Source organism: Dendropsophus ebraccatus, chromosome 2 (genome assembly GCF_027789765.1).
Source record: "Dendropsophus ebraccatus isolate aDenEbr1 chromosome 2, aDenEbr1.pat, whole genome shotgun sequence".
Taxonomy (NCBI): domain Eukaryota; kingdom Metazoa; phylum Chordata; class Amphibia; order Anura; family Hylidae; genus Dendropsophus; species Dendropsophus ebraccatus.
Window position 1 is genome coordinate 52,168,590 of NC_091455.1, and position 22,234 is coordinate 52,190,823.

Below are 22,234 nucleotides of genomic sequence, written 5' to 3' on the forward strand. Positions count from 1 at the left end.
GCCTGTGAGGTGCCCCAGTATACATTGTTGCTTCATGGGTCAACCCTTAATCCATCTAACCATCAATACCAGCTATGCAGCCCCCTTTTACTGGACCACTTCAATGGGCCTGCTGCAATGGCTTCAATAGTAAGACTGAGTACCAGTTAAAGGCCTACATACTCAAGTTATTTATATTTTATCTTGGACTTAGACACAGCAATCGGCACAGCCAGAGTTAGGAGACGATTACATGAAAAGTTATACAGACAGCAGAGATACTGTGTGTCAGCTTCATATGCACAAGAATCCATAAGAAAAGAATAAAAATAACACTCATCAAATTTGTGTGTAACAATGCATTTATTCTTTCAGTGCACTCATGTAACGAAACAAGTACACAAGTAATCTATTGTGGAAGGCACTAGCGTCTCATTCATGGTACATGTGATGGTACTATAGTTGCACTGTTCGTTACACGCAAGGTCGGTGAGTGCCATCCTTATTCTTTTCCTTATGGATTCTATTGAAACTTTATTCCCCCCCCCCCCCAACCACCAAATGTAATAACAAAAGTAATAGTGGAGGGCATGATAACCAGTGTGAAATTACCATATGTGAGAACAGAACAAACTAATTGTGGTTGGACTCTAAATTGTGGGGACAAACTTAGGGTGCATTTACGCGTCCGTGATTACAATCTGTATATGTGAACAATGTGCTACAGACTGGACTTCCAAACACCCGATGATGATGATGCTGTGAGCTCCGAAACTTTAAATCTTTACGATACTGTACTGACATGCTGTGTCAGTACAGTAGCGCAAAGATTTAAGCAATTTAGGCTGCATTCCCACGTTCCGTGATCCTGACGGATCACGGACGTGGAATGCATGTACCGGAGTAGGTTTTCTGCGTATCTTTAACAGAAAATAATAATGAATCGTGGCCCCCCCTCCCCGTCCCCTCCACACCCCCTCCCCGCCCCCCTGGCGTACTTGGCGTAAAGTGACGATTTGCAAATATTTTATTCGCAAAACGGCCATTTGCGAATAAAATCATTCGTAAAAGGGCACTTTAGGCCAAAAAATTTAATTCGCCCTTTGATACATGTCCCCCATAGTATACACTCCGGCCGGGATCCCTAGCCGCGAGAAACTGACATGTCAGTTTTCTGCGGCCGCTATTCAATGAATAGCGGCCGCAGAAAACACTTTCAGTTCACACAATGGAGCGTGAGGCTCCGGCCGCACGCTCCATTGTGTGCAGTGAAGAGTTCTGATGCTGGCGCGCACAGATGCACCCGCATCAGAACTCAGCGGCACTAAAGATCTTTTCTGAGACTCATACAGCATCTGAACAAAGCCTAAAACTAGGGAATATAGCATATTTTTCAAAACTATGTGATATAGAGGCTGTCACTACAACTACTGGGTTATGGATGCCTTTTCGAATCAGAGTGGACTCTTGTTAACCATAGGTCCAGGTGTTGATGAGGCATTGAGAACAGTCTTGTGAAGTTGCCATGAGGTATTCCATATGACATATGGTGTTTATTCTTGTTTCCACTGCTGGTATAAAAAGTTTGGCAGTCATCCAGTTCCACATAATGTGCAATCTCCCTGCCATACAAATAGCGCGCACTGAACGATTTCTGTGTGGATTCAACTTTGTCAACTTTAATCCCAGCAGGTAATTGGTGGCTTATATGGTCATGTCTATGGAGACAGAATCTTTGATTTATTGTGCAGCTTCATTGCACAGATACGCTGCTCCCCCAGAAAACTTCAGAAAGTGCTATTACCAATGCAGTAAAGCTTCTGCACTGAAGACATATTAATGTCAGTATTTATACTCGCCTTATGGGAAAAAACGAAATTTCCGACCAGTAACCATACAAGATATAGTGTATAATGTTTGCACACACATTTTTCCAATTTCAAAGAAACCTTATAAATATATCTTCTGAGCTTTATGGATATTTACTGGCGCTACTGCTATTGTACAAAGTACAACCCTCCCAAAAAAAAAACACAAATTAAAAAAATAATATATATATATATATATATATATATATTTCCAGAAATAATACATATGGAAAAGTATCATTCTAGTGAGGGGAAGTGACAGAAAAATTAATTAATAAGTGTTAGTGGAGAGAATTTATAAGGAGGCGATGTATATGATTGGTATGTGATTTTTGGTGCCATATATATATATATATATATATATATATATATATATATATGGCACCAAAAATCAAATACCAATCATATACATCGCCTCCTTACAAATTCTCTCCACTAACACTTATTAATTAATTTTTCTGTCACTTCCCCTCACTAGAATGATACTTTTCCATATGTACTATTTCTGGAAATACCCTAATTATTACAATAATAGGTATTCATGACACTGCAGATGGGGGAGGGGAGCTGTTATAAAGTTTATATGTGGGCCCTGAAGCTTCAAACTATACATCTGCTAAGTGTTACAATCCTAAAAATAAGTTGCATTTAAATATATTTTAACACTTTAGGCAATAAAGTGGTAGAGGAAGCATAATTTAACAGCTGAATTTTATAGCAAAAAAATGCAAAGTGATTTAAAGCATACAGGTGGTAAGGGTAAGCTGTTGTATACTTCAACAGAATCTTTATTTCTGGCCATGATATAACTTGTACATTATATGGCATTTTATTCACCAGTTTTCCCTTCTGCAGACTTCATCTCTTATTTTTAGTTGTCACTAAAACACAGGGAGGAGGCTCTCAAATTTTCCACACACATTCTTCTCCCCCAACTCTATAGCATACCCTCAGAAGTAGAAGCAGCATGAAGAATGTTATAGAACAGTACGCGGTGTAAGTTGTGAGGCAAGCACTGTGTTGAGACAAAACCCTTTAACTAGAGTTTAAGAAGGATATTTGTGTCTTTCTCTGCCTTTGTTTTACTCTTTCTCCTTCTACTCCACCTCAGCTCTCTAAAGACTACTATGAGAAGCATTCATCCTGACCCCTCAGTGAAATAATAAGCGTGAGGATATATGTAAGGGAACTGATTAGTGGAGAAAGTGGTATTTTTTCTGATAAGATATCTTATAAATATATATTTTTTTAAATTAACATGTACTATTATTTTACAAAAAGGCAAAGGTATTGAAAGGTTATCAACTATTTCAATGCTTGTGTTTTTTGGCAGGTTATGGTAATAAAAAGGAAACCACCATCTTTGAAAGGCAGACCTGGCTTGGGCAACAGTGAAGTTTATTTTCATTATTGCGAGAATTTAGTGTTGGGGTATACAGATTGGACAATACTTTAAACATTAAGCTGGTATACCAGGTCGGACCCTTATTAAGTTACGTACCATGTCATCCCCCAAGTTTTTCATTATAAAGCTTTACTTACCTATTTTCAGGTTGAGGGTTGAAGGTATTGGGATAATTTGACATTTATTGATGAAGCCCTTACTAGGTGTAATGAATGTGTGGCAGCACTATGACTTCTTTATAATGTGGACACTGGGGCTAGTACTGCTGTGGGAGCAGTACATGTGAAAGGCTCTGCAAAAAGAACATTGGCATTGGCAATTTAATGGGGCCATGAAACTGGGTTTGGTATGGAGGCACTGTGACTGGATCATATATAAAGAGACTATTGTATGTGGAAAAAAAGAGTTTCCTTGTGCAATCTCCTGCTTAGAGACTTTATGTTAAACTGTTCTCTTTTGGTTTCCCTCTTAGGGCTGCGTTCACACTACGTATATTTCAGTCAGTATATGCATATTTTAGTCAGTATATTTCAGTCAGTATTGCACTCAAAACCAGGAGTGGATTAAAAACACAGAAAGGATCTGTTCACACAATGTTAAAACTGAGTGGATGGCCGCCATATAACAGTAAATAACTGCCATTATTTCAATATAACAGCCGTTGTTCTAAAATAACAGCAAATATTTGCCATTAAATGGCGGCCATCCACTCAATTTCACCATTGTGTGAACAGATCCTTTCTGTGTTTTTTATCCACTCCTGGTTTTGGTTGCAATACTGACTGAAATATACTGACTAAAATATACATATACTGACTGAAATACATGTAGTGTGAACGCAGCCTCATTGTGAATCATGACGCAGGACCAATTCTAGGTTTTCTGCTGCCTGAGGAGAAACCTCAAATGGTGCCCCTACCCCCTGTGCTCACACCGCCCCATCACCCCCCCCCATGTTGAAAATCATGAAAAAGGCGTGTGCAGCTTATAATAATAAGTACATACACAATATAGCTCTGCAATAAATCAACCTTCACAGTAGGTGAGGAAAAGACAAAAAGAGAGAAAAAGTTTTAAAGCTTCCAATTCCACCGGTATGTAAACAATTCTTCAATCTTTATTGCTTCTCCCAGAATAAAAGCACCTGACACATACAAGAGTCAATGCATTGTAACTGCTCCTGGTGATCTTATTCATGGTCATACTACCATTGTACTTTGTGCTCCGTATAAAGAGGCAGTGATCACTTGTAGTGTAGTGATGTGTATAGCATATACCAATACCTGCACAGTATCTGCAGTTCTTTTTTCCTTGCATTCTACAGTATGTCTGTGTACTGCTATAATTTGCAGGTCATAGGGTCAATGAAATCAATGGTGTGTAGCAGACAGTATAATTTAAGGCCACTCCATAGAGTATGCCGCCATTCAGAGACGCTACAAATCTGCCACCTGAGCAATAAACTCATTTGGCCTCATGGCAGTAACGGCCCTGTCATAATGGAGACCCCATGTGCCTTTGGAGAAACACACTATGTGTAAAGTAGAATTGACTCAGTTACCCCTAGCAACCAATCAGATTCCACCTTTAATAGGGTTAAGTAGAACATTTATTGACAGTGGGTATGTAAAGGTTTTGTTCAGCAGTTGCTTTTCTTAGCAACTAGTTACTTAGTAATTGTTCTCAATATATTAATTTTGAAACTCATATTCGTGATGAAATCATATATTTCCAATCTATACTGGTATGCATTCGTGCAAATCTAGCAAGTCTATATGGTTCCTATTTATTTTGTCTCTGTTCCCTTTTGAGTCTCTTTGAATGCCACCGGTACCACTGTCATAATTTAGTAGTTTGGGTCACATCAATCCTATATGGTGCAGGTTGGTACACGATCCGTGAACTTATTTGAAGTTCAGTTTTGGAAGCTGCCAAAAAAAAAAAAAAAAACTGTGACCTTGTGCAGCAATGCTTTTTATGTGCTATTTATCTCCCTTTTTTAATCTCAACATCATTTAAGGTGTGAGCTTAATGAAAGGACAGCACGGCCCTGAAAGCTTTTTTATGTTAGCTAACCATTAAAATGTATTGCACTCATGGCACATTTGTCATCAATTTGGCAACAAGCATACTAGAGCTTAGAGAAGACTCGTCATTCATTTCTAGTAAGTGCCACTATCATTATATCTGTTAACTTCCCAGGCACGCTTCAGAGACTGTGCTTCTAAGGGCACGCGTAGGTGTGACTACATCATTAGGGAACATTATCTTTTGTAAGTGAAACTTGGACACTGACAGTTTGATGTAACCGCTTCTTTCAGGAAAGTCAAAGGCAGCGAACGTTCATCATTGTCACAACACAAGGCTTCATATATAATTGTCACATACTATTACTATATTTTTATATTCTGTAACAAAACAGCTTACCCTAGTAGTCAATTTATTTTGTTATTTGCACATTGAAATTGAACACACCCTATTACACGAAAAGATTATGGTGCGAAAAATTGTTATTGTATATGTATGCAGGCAATAATCAAACGAAAATTTGTTTGTGTGTCGTTGAGCTAACCATAAAATCATTGTTAATCATTCGCTAATCTTTCGGTGTATATATACAAGCTTTGTTCGTTATTACGATCATTCGTATACTGCGAAATTGCGATCGTTACTAGCAATTATCGTTTTGTTTATTATGGTGAATAATTACAGGTCATTCGCAAAACTATTTGTTTGTAATCATTTATCGATAATAAGAAAATATTAAAAATTGTTTTGTCTAATAGGACCCTTAAGGACGGTTTTATATTTAGGCATTGTAGATTAGTCATATGTAAACTATAGTCTGATTTACTATTGAAAATGATACAATATGTCTAGAGTGACAGAACAACAGCTCCAACTAACTCTACAACTGATACTGTTATGGCTACCCTCCGCTACTGTTTGCCCAAAATGTAACCACCTCCCCACCCATCTACTTACTGCAGCTAAACTTTTAATCCCCCTTCATTGGCACTCACAGGAAGCTCCACTACTTTCAGAATGGCAAGCGAAGTGTGACCAATTGGCCAGATTGGAGGAACTGCTAAGCTGGGACAGAGGTTCACATGAGAAATATTTAAAAGAATGGCAACCCTGGCTTCGCTATGGGAAGATAATTTGAGAACTGATACCTACGTCTCCCCAAGTTCTGCCTCACCCCTCTCTACCCCACCCACCCCTCGCCACTGTCAAACATCACAGAGCCATCGGACCTTTACAAGGCCAACCTACTCGCTGTGTACTATTGTGAATGTATGGTCAGGGATTATGTCTATCAATGGTCTACTAACAGGTTGTTTGTTTTTGGTTACTTACCCTGTTCCCCACCCTACCCTAGTGGGGGAGGTCACTGAAGGAGTACCTGTCCCCCACCCCGCTTCCTGTGTGCCAGAAGGCATCAGATTCATTAATCAGCATGACACACTGTGATAAATTTGATGCATTTACGGTAAGTCTGCCCATCTAAGTCTAAGCATTTCATAAACCCTGGCCCATGTGTTTAATAAGTTACATTTCGGTGAGAGCTGTGAGATGAAAACAACTATTAAATAACTTAAAGGGGTTATAGGTTACAATGTGGCCAGGCTCGGCTAAAAAATAAATAAATACGTCTCACAAACGTTCTTCTTTGTGATCCAAACACCTCAAACTTGGATTCATCCGTCCACAACACTTTTTTTCCAGTCTTCCTTTGTCCAATGTCTGTGTTCTTTTGCCCATCTTAATTTTCTTTTATTGGCCAGTCTCAGATATGGCTTTTTCTTTGCCACTCTGCCCTGAAGCCCAAAATCCCGCAGCTGCCTCTTCACTGTAGATGTTGACACTGGTGTTTTGCGGGTACTATTTAATGAAGATGCCAGTTGGGGACCTGTGAGGCGTCTGTTTCTCAAACTAGAGACTCTAATGTGCTTACCTTCTTGCTTAGTTGTGCAACGCGGCCTCCCACTTCTTTTTCTACTCTGGTTAGAGCCTGTTTGTGCTGTCCTCTGAAGCGAGTAGTACACACCGTTGTAGGAAATCTTCAAATTCTTAGCAATTTCTCGCATGGAATAGCTTTCATTTCTAAGAACAAGAATAGACTGTCGAGTTTCAATTGAAAGTTCTCTTTTTCTGGCCATTTTGAGCGTTTAATTGACCCCACACATGTGATGCCCCAGAAACTCAATCTGCTCAAAGGAAGGTCAGTTTTGTAGCTTCTGTAACGAGCTAGACTGTTATCAGATGTGTGAACATGAGTGCACAAGGGTTTTCTAATCATCAATTAGCCTTCTGAGCCAATGAGCAAACACATTGAACCATTAGAACACTGGAGTGATAGTTGCTGGAAGTGGGCCTCTATACACCTATGTAGATATTGCATCAAAAACCAGACATTTGCAGCTAGAATAGTCATTTACCACATTAGCAATGTATAGAGTGTATTTCTTAAAGTTATACAGGTAAGTTTAAAGTTATCTTCATTGAAAAGTACAGTGCTTTTCCTTCAAAAATAAGGACATTTCAATGTGACCCCAAACTTTTGAACGGTAGTGTACATATAACCACCAATCTGGCTGTGCACAATCCTTTGACTTGGCGCTCCCTGGTCTTGGTCTATACACAAGTCCACTCAGCCAGTCACCAGTTAAGGCAGGTCACCACTATGGACAGTGACTGGCAGAGTGGCTACTCTTTTGTGTCAGGATGTCACCAAAAGGTGGTGAACAGTGGGGGCCAGACACCCTTAGGACAGAGGCAGTAGGGAAACACAATAGGTAAGTCCACATTTTGTTAGCCTAGCCAAAAGTCCCCTATAACTCCTTTAAGGTGTGGCTTTACCTGGTTTATACAGTTGTTTATAAAAACCTTACATAATACATTATTGTTACCAGCACATCCTTTGTTTAAATGAGAGAATATACTGCCAACAATTGATAATTTATATGCCCACAAAAAGAAAGCAGCCACTGACAAGGATTTTACTGTTTGTCTTTTGTTTGCTTGGCATGTTTACACTGGGCTATGATTGAGAACAAACATTCACATGAACAACAATTCAGGCATTCATCTCCATCTATAAAACTCCATCCTTAAAGGGGCTGTGCCTCTTAAAAGCGCTGTATCACATACATATACTGTATGACCATGTTATTGCAATGCAACAGTGCACACACTTTCCCACAATCCCTCTTGCTTGCAGGCTGAGTGGAGGCCAACTACTAGTGCTTCCTGGAGATGGCAGCTGAGCTCAGCATGCCTGACCCACCTTTGTAACCAGGAGCCGCATTATATTCAAACTAATGCAGACACATGGGGGGTAAGTAAGTCTATATCTCTCGAAAAGTACAGTTTCAGGAATGTTTGTACATCTGAAATATGTTTAAAGGGGTATAACACTCAAACATAACTTTTCATATGTTACTGCCCATGGTGAAACTAACAACTCATTCCACACTTGTTATTATCTATTCAGTCTCCTTCCTACAGTTCTGAGCTGCTGCTTTCTGCTAAAAAATAAAAAAAAAAACACAAAAAACTGTGTGTTTTTCTCCCCCTCCTCCCTTCTGAGACGATTGATGGAAACAAGTCCCTATCTGCAACTTTGTAGAAACTTTGTAATACCTAGAATGACAATTACAGTGTGTTCAGCATCTTGATCTAAGATTAACCCTCTCAGCAAGCTACAACGTTGTAGATAAAGCCTGTCAGGGACCTGTCTCAGAAGGGAGGCGGAAGGAGGGAGATTTTCACCATTGGCAGCAACATATGAAAAGTTATGTTTGAGTGTAATACCCCTTTAATTTCATATAATGCATCAGTTTAGATATACTTTTCTTAAGCACACAACCCCTATAAGGTACCCCACTCTTTGTGCCTATAAACTTTGATGTAAATCCCCTACTGAATATATTGTGATCATCTGTATTAATGATAACAGATGTAGCATGGTATAAGCAATTCTGCTTGTTTGTATAGCATCATAACTCAGCACATACTTCTAAAGACAGATATCCATCAATCCATGCAGACAGGTGAAAAGTGTACCTAACAAGAGATAACAGGCGTTTATATGGGTGAAGTGGGATTTACATTGAAATTTAATGCAGTTTTGATGCAATCAAATGGCATGAAAACTGGCATGAGTGAATTGAGGGTGAAGGGACTGATGCAGACCCCACAATCCCTGGAAATAGCTAAATGCTGATGTGAAATGCGAGCTAAACAGACACAAGGCTCAGCTGAGCACTACTGTCACCTATCGGTGATGTCTAAGTGGTGAGCCTTGCGGGCTCAGAGAGAAGAGGATAACTGCTGTTTAAAAAACCCCTCATATTCTGGTATCCAGGTGAGACTTCAAACGTATTACTCCTATAGCTACACACCAAAGTCATCCTCCCTATAGTTATACCCCAAACTCTTCACTCCTATATCTATATCCCTCACTCACCGCTACTATAGCTAGACCCCTAACTCTTCACCCCTATAGCTAGAGCCCAAACTCATCCCCCATAGCTAGACCCCCAACCCTTCACCCCTATGGCTAGAGCCCAAACTCATCCCCCATAGCTAGACCCCTAACCCTTCACCCCTACGGGTAGAGCCTAAACTCATCCCCCATAGCCAGACCCCTAACTCTTCACCCCTATAGCTAGAGTCCAAACTTATCCCCCATAGCTAGACCCCCAACCCTTCACCCCTATGGCTAGAGCCCAAACTCATCCCCCATAGCTAGACCCCTAACCCTTCACCCCTATGGCTAGAGCCTAAACTCATCCCCCATAGCCAGACCCCTAACTATTCACCCCTATAGCTAGAACCCAAACTCATCCCCCATAGCCAGACCCATAACTCTTCACCCCTATAGCTAGAGCCCAAACTCATCCCCCATAGCCAGACCCCTAACTCTTCACCCCTATAGATAGAGCCCAAACTCATCCCTCCTTTACTAGACCATCCCCCAGCTCACCCCCTTACAGCTAGATCCTAAACTCATGACCCCTATGACAAGACCCCAAACTTATCACCCCTATAGACTCTAAACAAATCACCCCTATAGCTAGATCCCAAACTTATTACCCATATAGTTAGACCCCATACTCATCACCCCTATAGCTAGACCCCAAACAAATTACCTGTATAGCTTGAACCCAAACTCATGACCCTTATAGTTAGACCACAAACTCAACACCCCTGTAATCAGACCCACAGACCCCCCCAACCCTAATAGCTAAACTTCAATCTCCTCATCCTCATAGCTAAAACCCAAACTGATCACCCCTATAACTAGACCCCTAACTGATCACTAGAGATGATCGAACAGCGGAAAATCTCAGCTTCTATAGAACTCGAACCTTGTTAAACCTTCTGCACTTGATTTCTGATGCCTTCCCGGTCTGTGGGGAAAGAGGAGACAGCCCGGGTACTGTCTGGAATTCTGGGATACAGCCTAAGTAATAGGCAGTATTCCGGAATTCCAGGCGGTATCCGGGCTGTCTCCTCCTTTCCCACGGACCGGGAAGGCATCGGGAATCAGATGCAGAAGGTTCAACAAGGTTCGAGTTCTATAGAACCTAGGATTTTCCGCTGTTCGATTATCTCTACTCATCACCCCTATAGTTAGACCCCAAACTCATCATTCCTATAGTTAGACCCCAAATTTATCATTCCTATAGCTTCGATCATCATCGTAATAGCTAAGATCTTGATTATGTTTTGGTTAATTATTTTTTTAAAAAGTGAATACTAAATGATCAATATATATGTTTGTATGTTATCTGGTATCACTCAAAAACAAAACCTACGACAATGTGTGACATTACAGTAATGATATATCGCTATATGAGCTATGGAATTACAGTAACTATGTAGGCTTCTTGAAATGTGTGTAACATGGGGTTTAATTTTTAAATTCCTAAAAATAAAGCAATTTCCTTGTATTGAAATATTATTGTCCTATAGGTTGTTTAATCAAGGTAGTATAGTTAGAAGTGTAACGTCTGTGCTGTGTTATTTATGATTTCTTCTTATTTTATATGGAATAACGTACAAGAATAATTTCTGCTTTTTAAAAAATATCACATTTTGGCGATAACATCTTAAGAAAACGTTCAGGCTTTTTAGTAGCACATTTGGAATGAAGTATAGAGAGCGGAGAATGAGAACAATCTTACACCATCTGGCACCAAATGGAGAAAGTGTTTACAAATATGTTATGGTTCATCAGCTACTAGCTGGACCAGAAGATTTTATTTCACTTGACCGATGAAATTCTTAATTTGCTACCAAGTCCTCTAAAGCAGATCATTAAATACTGGCATGAATTTTATTCAGAATTTCTAATGCAACCAGACAGCCATCATCTATTACATAAGGACATTGTGTTTTGACATTCGCAGAGATTTCTGGTCATTGTTGTTCTTGTCTTAAAATTTATGGAAACACATATAAGCACGTGACACTTTTAACACATGATGTGTATCTAATATAGATATTAAAATTATTATTATTTTCCAGTGTTCCGTTAAGAAAATACCTTTATATTATCTATGATTCTTCCTCCCTCCCTTCCTTTGTGCTGCAGATCTGTGGAGCTAGGGGTGGGCTCTGGACAGGATGACACAGAAAGCTATTTCTATTGGCTGCTCTGCAGTAAATGGACCAGGCTGTGCAGAGACCTGCCAAAGGAATGGGCAAGTATGTCCACCAGCACGTGGACATGAATACCACTATACACTGTGAACATCAGGTGGCGCCATACTGGGTATGAAAACTGTTCACTGGATCGTTTTTTAGTTAGTTAAAATACATAAACAACCTATTGTCCAACATTGGGACATGTAGGCCATTCCCCCCAGGAATACCTCCAAACCGCCTGGGAATGCCCCCAGAATACCCACTTTTGGGTAGGGTTTGCCGTTAACCCTATTTTATTGTCAGTTGATGGGATGGTCCAAATAAAAGTGGGACCAATGTAAAATATGTGTCCAAAATCTTTTGTAAGATAACCCCTCTAGGCACAGGCTGAAATACAACATGGAACCTTGAACAGAATATGACTGCAAATAGATACATTTTTCGATGAGGACCTTTTCTGTGAGACACTATTTATGGAAAAGGGGCATATTTTTAGGTATATGTCGCTTGTATTGTACATGGAGCATGTGAGTGGCATATTACAATGTTGGGTACTGTTAAAATTGATGGGGCTGACACTACTGATATTGGTAAATAGGATGAGGTCTGACAGTGTCTAGGTGTAATGTGGGTGGTACGTGGGCTAAGTGAATGGGCCGAAGAAAAATCTAAATCAAATCAATATTTAGTGCAGACACCATTAATATGTCTAGTTACAGTTGTACAAAGGGCGGGGTTTCTCATCCGGGCATATTATCCAAGCCAGGAGTAGCGGTTCGGGGGTCACCTGCCACAGCAAGTCTATCTCCCTTAGACTCCGGCTTACACCATTGCTAGCGGTGGTCCAGTGGATCCACAAATTCAGATGTTACATTTGGCAGCCCCAGAGAAAAATAATGCAGCAATTGCTTCATTATTCTCAGAATTGGTGGGGGTACAAGTGGTTGGACCACCAGTGTATGGCTTGTTAAGCCCTATCTATTGGATTTGGGATAACAAGGCCAGATGAGAACACAGACAGGAAGGTGGTTCCAAAAATCAACAGATGTCTTAAGATGGAAGACAACCTACTTTAGAGAATTTTGTACAGTACTCGATTTCCAAGATGTTACCATCCCTAGCCCATACACCATTGAGTATTATAACATTCAGAAATTCATTGAGGTAGATTTATCAAAAATACGTACAAAGAAAAACTTGAGGAATTGGCCATAACAGTCAATAAGATTTCTGTGTGTAATTTTTCAGAAGTCATATATGATTTTTTGTTATGGACAACTCCACTTTTCTTTTGCATAAATCTCCTTTAGGCTATGTTCGCTCAACATCAAAAAAAGAGAAAAAGCATCTGCTTTCTGTATTTAAAAGACGTCCGTTATTGCCGTGATTTGACTGACTGCAATGCATTGCAATGGAATGACGGACGTCCAATGCACACAGTGTATAAAATGACGGACGCTATCTGCGCGGACATCAAAATATTGGTTATGTCAATTATTTTTGGACATCTTTTGCAAACAGTGAACGTTATTTTTTAGTTGTTCACTCACAGCTTTTTTTTTTCACTGTCCCTTCTCTGTTTTTATTATTGAATTCAATTGAGTTTTCATTTAAAGTCACAGCCAAAGGCCAATTAGTCCACCTAAACTAGAATAATGTACCAGCAGCTGTTACTGCACTGATGGGCAGCCAATCCTTAAAATAACGGACATAATTTTGGACTCAAAATGACGGACGTCATTTTAAAAATTATAAACGGACAAGAAAAACCATTGTGTGAACAAAGCCTTAATGTGTAAAACACAGTCAAATCACATTTCTGAGCTTTATATTTCCAAGTAACTACAGTATATACTTAGATCTGCAGAACGTCAAAAATAATATTCTGTTGTATTTATCCTTTTAAAAATTAGGCTTTTATGGTAACATAAAATGATATTGCCTTTTAAATCCATGTCCTTAAAATGGAAATGTACTGTTTAGCATTCCATAGGAAATGACTTAGATTACTTCTGTAATATCTGTAAGCTTCCTGTATGATTGGACATGTATAAATTATGTAGTCGTACTGTTATTTTATTCATTCTCAACACTGGAGATAATAAGAGTTCAAGATGGGCATACGGCTCTGCTTATTACTATCATATTGTCTATTATTATAGCTATCATTATTATTACTATAGTTATTATGCAATTTACTATGGACAAGAAACTAAACATAAAATATTTTATTGCTAAGGGTTTAAATAGGGCAAAAAGTACATTAAAGCAATTTTATTATCCTGGTTAAACCTAAATGTAGCATCCAATAGAATATTCATATTATACTGGTGAGCTATAGGTATTGTATGTCTCGGATTCCCCAATAGTGTCCGCTACATATGACAGGACATATCAGTGTCATACAACATTTAGTTTATGTGCATGAAAAGTTCTTTTTCCAAATTTTTAAATTTTGGCACAATTTTGGGGTCTTAAATGACTTCTGCCACATTTATTGTGTTTATGACACTCTTGCTAGCACTCTGTAAAGAAGGGTTGTGTCCTCACTAAAAGGAACTAGGCTTTAGGTGCTCCTCTCACCAATGATTGACAGCTCTAGCATACAATCAGAAAAGTGTTAGAGCTGTCAATCAATGGCGAGAGGCAGAACTGGGGACATTGTTATTACAGAGAAGAGAAAAAGCCCTAGTCTCTGACTATCCAGCAGATATGGCCAGGATATTAAGGGTGCCTTCACACGTTCTGTATTGCAGCAGATCACACTGCAAGAATGTAGCCCCTGCCCCCTTAGCCCACCAGCTGCCTGGCTCCCGACTCCCTAGCGTCCTCCGGCTCAGTCAATCGGTTTGCTGACCTGCGGCAACCACTAATTGGCTTAGTGGGACACCAGGGAGCCGGGGGCCGGAGAAGCAGGCGGGAGTGCAGGCAGGTAATATATTAGCCCGGCTGCTGGTGGGTTAAGTGGGCTACATTTCTGCAGTGGAATGAAAATGAAAACGAGAATGTGAAGTCATAGGGAAGGACACTACAGAGTATTGCAGCGGATATCACAGCAGAACTCGCAGCATGAAATCCACTGCCATACGGTTAATGTGAAGCTGCTCTAAACCAACATTTTCTTGGTCTTGATAGTACATGACTAAGAACACAGGTGTGTATGCACTTATTATCCCTGTGGCTTTTTAGGGCTTTGAGTTTTCAGGCATCCTGTATCATGTTTTCCAGGCAACCCTAGGGCTGCGTCCATATTCTCCAAGCTGTGGGATTGAAATGCTGATTGAAATGTTTGCGCAAATCAGAACATACATAAATTTCCATGTGTTTTCTCACCGATATGTTTGCAAAATCACTACTAGCAAGTCCTTCTTATTGTTGTACTTAAATTAGTGGATTAGAGGTGTACCACCCAGCCCACACAAGTCTCTTACTGGTTACCCGAACCATTTAGTAATATTTGACGGCGGCGATGCCACTTGTTTTCTTGCTTATGTTTAGAGCATATGCCACATATAGCCATAGGTGATCATTGATACACTGTATGCATACCCTTTTCTCCTCTGTATTAAAAAATGTACAATTGTGTTCAATCCAGGTGTGTCTGGAAAATCTATACTGCACTGATTTTTACAGCATTTACACTGAACATAAACCAGAATTACAATGTGAACAGAACCTTAATGAGAAGCTTTGCCTGTAAGATGGTAATGAAGCAGTCAGACAGACAACAGATGCACAATATAATACTATAATGCATTCACAGTGCTAAGAACAAAAGATCAACCACAGTATAACAGAAGAAAAGTTTATAGGTAGCAAAACATTTTTCTTCATTGTGGTGAGAAAATATACATGAAAATATTCGTTCTCTAATTCATGGTATATATACGTGTCTGTGAGTATGGAAAAATGATATATATTTATATAATATTATATATAATATATATTAGCAGATAGCTGTTGTGTAAATCTCTTATACATTGGTAGAGTCCTTACAGCTATTATCTAATGCGCTGCTCCTTACAGCTGTCCTGTATTACATTGGTCCTGTATTACATTGGCATCTATTGTCCTTTGTCTATTGGTATCTGTAACTGTTGTTTAATGTATGATAATTTACAGTTGTCCTCTAATATCTTGGTACTTACAGATATTTTCTAATGCAACAGCACCTAAATTGACTCATCATACATTACTACCTACTGGTCTCCTCTGATATACTGAATACAGCTGCCCAGGATTATCATCAACATTGCACGACTAATAAAATGGTACTGCGGGGAATTTTTTTTGTCTTTCAGAAAGTTATACAGATTTGTAATTTACTTAAATTTAAACGTGCTTTCTGCTGCCACCTCTGTCTGTGACAGGAACTGTCCAGAGCAGTAGAGTATCCCATAGAAAACGTCTCCTGTTCTGGGCAGTTCCAGCTAATACGCTTATTATTTAATGCATTAATATACAGCTATGATTTATTAGCCTAGTACTTACAGCAATCCTCTAAAATATTACTTTATGGCTATCTTTCAATACACTGGACTTACAGATATACTATAATAAGCTGGTGCTTACAACTATACTCTAATATACTTTACCAGTGGTTACAGCTATCCTCCAATACACTTGTATTTACAGCTATCCTCTAATATATTGGTATTTACAGCTATCCTCTAAAATACTTGTGTGTACAGCTATCCTCTAATATACGTGTGTGTAGAGCTATCCTCTAATATACAAGTATTTAAAGTTATCCACTAATACAGCACTTCTGAAACTTTTTCTACTGGAGCCTCACCCAACAGACCAAGGCAATGCCTGGGCCTCACCACACCATCTGTGGTGAAAGTCCATTTAAAAGCTGAAAATAATGCTAGGGCTAGCTTACACCCATCTCCCAAGCTCTTTATACTAATAAAGTACGTACAAATTAGATTAATAATGTTGCTAAAATGGAGATTTTTGCAAAGAGCAAAAGGACTGTGCAGATCATAGTTACTTTTGTGACAACTTGCTCCCCAGCTGGGCCTCACCTACAACAAATAGGGGGCGCCTCACAGTTTGAAAGGCACTGCTCTAATATATTAGTATTTACAGCTATCCTCTAACATACTGGTATTTACAGTTATCCTCCAATATACTGGTATTTACAGTTATCCTCCAATATACTGGTATTTACAGTTATCCTCCAATATACTGGTATTTACAGTTATCCTCTAACATATTGGTATTTACAGTTATCCTCCAATATACTGGTATTTACAGCTATCCACCAATATAATGATATTTATAGCTATCCTCTAACATACTGGTATTTACAGCTATCCTCTAATATACTGGTATTTACAGCTATCCTCCAATATACTGGTATATACAGCTATCCTCTTATATACCTGTATTTACAGCTATCTTTCAATATACTGGTATTTACAGTTATCCTCTAATATACTGGTATTTATGGCTATCCTCTAATATACTGGTATTTATGGCTATCCTCTGATATACTGGTATTTATGGCTATCCTTTAATATACTCATGTGTACAGCTATCCATCGGTGCTTACAATTATGAAATACATTGGAAGTTACAGCTATCCTCTAATACATTAGTAGTTACAGCTATCCACTTATATATTGGTACTTACAGCTATCCTCTAATACCTTGGTACTTACAGCTGTCCACTTATATATTGGTACTTACAGCTATCCTCTAATACCTTGGTACTTACAGCTGTCCACTTATATATTGGTACTTACAGCTATCCTCTAATACATTGGTAGTTACAACTAGCCTCCAATAGATTGGTATTTACAGGTGCCTCATATACACTGATATATACAGTTGTCCCCTCATACATTAGTATTTAAAGGTTTCCACTGATACTTACAGGAGTCCCCTTATACTGTACATTAGTACTTACAGCTGTCTTCTTCGTCTGTGAAAACGCTGATCACATAACAGGCATAGACAAAACCGATGAGCTGCAAAGAGAAAGCAAGAGAGATTTGAGTTAATAGGGCAATTATAAAATGGAATTCATAAAGCAGAGAGTATCGGCATTGATAATTTGAATAAAAAAAGTATTATTATCCCATTACACATCCTCATGGAAAGTAGAGCAGAAGAGCTGGTCTATAATAAACCTCCCTGATTACTGGAGAAAGCAGCTTCAGCTCAAGAGGTTACTTGTTCTCATCATCATTGAATATAACAAAGAACATGACAGAAAAAAGATGAATGGAATAGTACTTGGCTGTTAAGCTACAACAATAATAGTAGCAAGAAACAATGTTAAATACATTTAAGATCATTTGAAGATCACCTTTACTCAAGGCTGAATTTATCATTAGTCACAGTAAGATGTTGCCCATAGGCAGCTGAGGTGAAGAGACAGATCGGTTTCCTCCTGCACAGCAAGTTTATTTTATTTTATGAGCAAATGTAACTAAGCCTCAGAAATAGGAGGAAATGTACAGTAGCCTTAAAATGTACCTGGCAATAAAGGGAATCTGTCTGTCAGGACTGGTCAGGTACAGGGTCTGAAGACACAGAGACAAGTGTAGCCCTGACACTGCCCCACATCCACTGTCCCTGCCTAATGTCAGGACTGGTCAGGGTACAGAAGACACAGAGACAAGTGCAGCCCTGACACTGCCCCACATCCACTGTCCCTGCCTAATGTCAGGACTGGTCAGGGTACAGAAGACACAGAGACAAGTGCAGCCCTGACACTGCCCCACATCCACTGTCCCTGCCTAATGTCAGGACTGGTCAGGGTACAGAAGACACAGAGACAAGTGCAGCCCTGACACTGCCCCACATCCACTGTCCCTGCCTAATGTCAGGACTGGTCAGGGTACAGAAGACACAGAGACAAGTGCAGCCCTGACACTGCCCCACATCCACTGTCCCTGCCTAATGTCAGGACTGGTCAGGGTACAGAAGACACAGAGACAAGTGCAGCCCTGACACTGCCCCACATCCACTGTCCCTGCCTAATGTCAGGACTGGTCAGGGTACAGAAGACACAGAGACAAGTGCAGCCCTGACACTGCCCCACATCCACTGTCCCTGCCTAATGTCAGGACTGGTCAGGGTACAGAAGACACAGAGACAAGTGCAGCCCTGACACTGCCCCACATCCACTGTCCCTGCCTAATGTCAGGACTGGTCAGGGTACAGAAGACACAGAGACAAGTGTAGCCCTGATGATGCCCCACATCCACTGTCCCTGCCTAATGTCAGGACTGGTCAGGATACAGAAGACACAGAGACAGGTGTAGCCCTGACACTGCCCTGTGCTCACTGTCCCTGCCTAATGTCAGGACTGGTCAGGGTACAGAAGACACAGAGATAAGTGCAGCCCTGATGATGCCCCACGCCCACTGTCCCTGCCTAATCTCAGGACTGGTCAGGGTACAGAAGACACAGAGACAGGTGCAGCCTTGACACTGCCCTGTGCTCACTGTCCCTGCCTAATGTCAGGACTGGTCAGGGTACAGAAGACACAGAGACAAGTGTATCCCTGATGATGCCCCGCGTCCACTGTCCCTGCCTAATGTCAGGACTGGTCAGGATACAGAAGACACAGAGACAGGTGCAACCCTGACACTGCCCTATGCCCACTGTGCTTGCCTACTTGCCTCAATGTATCCTAATCGACATGGGAGCCGTCCCCTGCGCTAATAAAGTGGAACAGGACACAAGACAAATATGAGACAATTATGAGACAAGGACAAAAAATACACAATGGTGGGTGGTCAGCAAGCTAGGGTCAAACCAGGAGAGTCCAATACTAGTACAAAGTTGCTGGGCAATAAACAGAGTCAATGAGGCAAAGCAGAGTAAAAAAAACTGAGGACTATAATAAAGACCAAATCAGAAGGCAAACACGTAGTCAGGGACACAAGCCACAGTCAGAAAATTAATAAGTCAGTATAGCTAGCACAGAATAAGCAGCAAGTATAGGCAGACCAGGTGAATGCTATAGCAGGCATCAGGCACAGTAACTGAATGAGTGTTAAAGGAGGCCAGGTCCCGGTCTCCAGCTGCCGATTGACAGTTGACTGCCTATACACAGCATGGATAGATATCTGACAATCAGCAGATGGTGGGCGGAGTTTGAGGTGTCCATAAATATCTAGAAGTACTGAGCTCAGGCACATAATGGAGAGGACTATTTATTGTTCATGTTATTTAAGAAAATAATAATGCTTTTATTCAAGAAGATATCTCGGAATCAGCTACACAAAACAATGTAAGTGATACATCATTCTGGTCAGCTTCTCTGTCACTGGTGTATGCTACCCTTAAAGTGTCACTCTCGTTATAACTTTCAAAATCTAAATCAACAGTAGATGTGATATAAACCAAGTTTGCAATTTACATTTATTATTATAATTTTTTTTAATTATCATGGAAAACACGGCACTTCCTGTTTTCTGACTTTATTTCTCAAAGAGTCAGAAAACAGGAGGTCCTGCGCATCCCAGGCCATCTGAGCGCTCACAGAGAGAAGGCAGTCATGTAGTTGATGGACATATTGAGCTGTGACTTTCTGTACTGGCCAGAATTCCTGTGCTTAGGGTATAAACCCACACACCGTATATGCAGAAGATATGCAACAAATACGCAGCAGATTTGTTGGTACAGATTTGATGCTGTGTTCAGTTATTTAGATCTAATCTGCTGCGATTTTGCTGCGAGTTTGCTGCGTATCGCAGCAGTAAATACGCTGCATATACGGTGTGTGGGTTTATACCCTTAGTCTGTTTTTTATCACAAAATCAGAAAATCTGCCTTCAGGAGACTGGACCTGGAATTCCGGTAAGTACAGCTTTGTTTTACAGCATGATAACAACAAAAAAATAATGATTGTATATAGCAAAGTTGTTTTATACCACATCTAGTGTTGATTTAGATTTTGAAAGTTTGATTTTGAAACGACGGGTACACTTTAAATAGGGCAGGATAAACCTACTGACAGAGTCTCTTTAAAAGAACAAAAAAAACTTTTGACATGTTCTAAAGACTTGTCAGGATGTGAGCACCTTGAACAACCACATAAGTTACAGAGGCTAGAGGCTAAAGAAGGTTTACTGGAAACAGTAAAGCTCTTGCTGCTTGAACAGTCTTACGGCCCTTTTACAGGAACCGATTATTGACAATGAGCATTCCTACGAACTGTGTGTGAACAACTAATAAAAAAACGTCAAAAAATAATTGTCATAATCATTATTTTGACGTTCACGGTGATAATGTCCATTATCACTGTGTGTGATTGTATCCGTCATTCTATTGACTTCAATGCATTGCTCTGCAGTCAGTTGAATCGTGGCAATAACTGACATTTTTTTTAAATGGCAAAAGTGGCCACTTTTTCTCAATTTTTGACGTTGTGTTAACATAGTCTAAAAGTTCCAGTGATCATGTAAAACAACGGCTGTTGTCTGACACTACCAACAACGGCCGTGCCAAATAACGCCCATTGTTTTACATAGACTGAACACAGCCATAGGCTGTATCCATGTTTTCCAGGACTCACTAGGGCTGTACCCCACTTCTTTAGCCACCGGTAATAAAATGCCCAGAGGTCAGATGACAATTCCAAGTGTGCTCATCTCTACTAATAACAAATGGGCCATTCCAACAAAAAGGATAGCCAAAATGGAGGCAGATACTACTGTTTTCTAATGAAGCCAAATGAGCTATTGCTGCATGTTGTTAGAGGATCCAAGGTTAACTTTTTTTTAACTTTACATCCATCCTTATGTTTAATGTGGAATAGTACTGCTGCCAAATTATTACTCCTCTCTGTTATGAGCACAAACATAATCTAGGTCTGGGCTGAACAGCTGACATTTTTGAGAGACTGTGTTTGCTATGGACACAGTGCCCACCATCTACAAACTTTATAATGGGCTGTCAGGCAGCATGTCTGTAACAACCAGTCTGTCTCAGATTAGTCAAGTCATCAGCTCAGGGCCGAGCTGGCAATGAAATGACCACAAACAAGAGTTACATAGGCCTGGCATCTCTGCAAAGAACCCATATAAGCATATTTTCTAATCATGGCGAGCAGTAAGTACTATTCAATATATATGTCTTTTCATAACTGCTAGAACTATGGAAATCTACTCTATAATAAGTTACTGCAGAGTATATAAGGGCTCGTTCCCACTGAGCAAAAGCAGCTGAATTTCTGCGCTGAATCAGCGCTGAAATTTCAGCCGTTAAAATAGGTGCAGAGCTAATTTCCATTGTGTTGAATGGAAATTCTGCTCTGCAGTTCACACAGTGGAATTTCCGCACTGAACTAATCCGCTTT

The 22,234-nt window shown here is 40.0% G+C and overlaps 1 protein-coding gene across 6 annotated transcripts in view; it reads right to left on the bottom strand.

The window, feature by feature from the left end:
* The window catches only part of NKAIN3 (sodium/potassium transporting ATPase interacting 3), a 420,057-nt gene that overhangs the window by 22,089 nt on the left and 375,734 nt on the right, over nucleotides 1–22,234 (bottom strand). For 2 of the 6 annotated variants that reach the window (XM_069960004.1, XM_069960001.1), the window contains exons 5-6: nucleotides 17,828–17,888; nucleotides 4,903–5,180 (exon numbers count right to left, since the gene is read on the bottom strand). In XM_069960004.1, the coding sequence (XP_069816105.1) occupies nucleotides 5,092–5,180; nucleotides 17,828–17,888 (150 nt within the window). In that variant the 3' untranslated portion in view covers nucleotides 4,903–5,091. Of the gene's footprint in view, nucleotides 1–4,901; nucleotides 5,181–17,794; nucleotides 17,889–22,234 lie in introns of those variants that run through there. The other 4 variants (XM_069960007.1, XM_069960003.1, XM_069960005.1 and 1 more) reach the window with 3 other exon arrangements.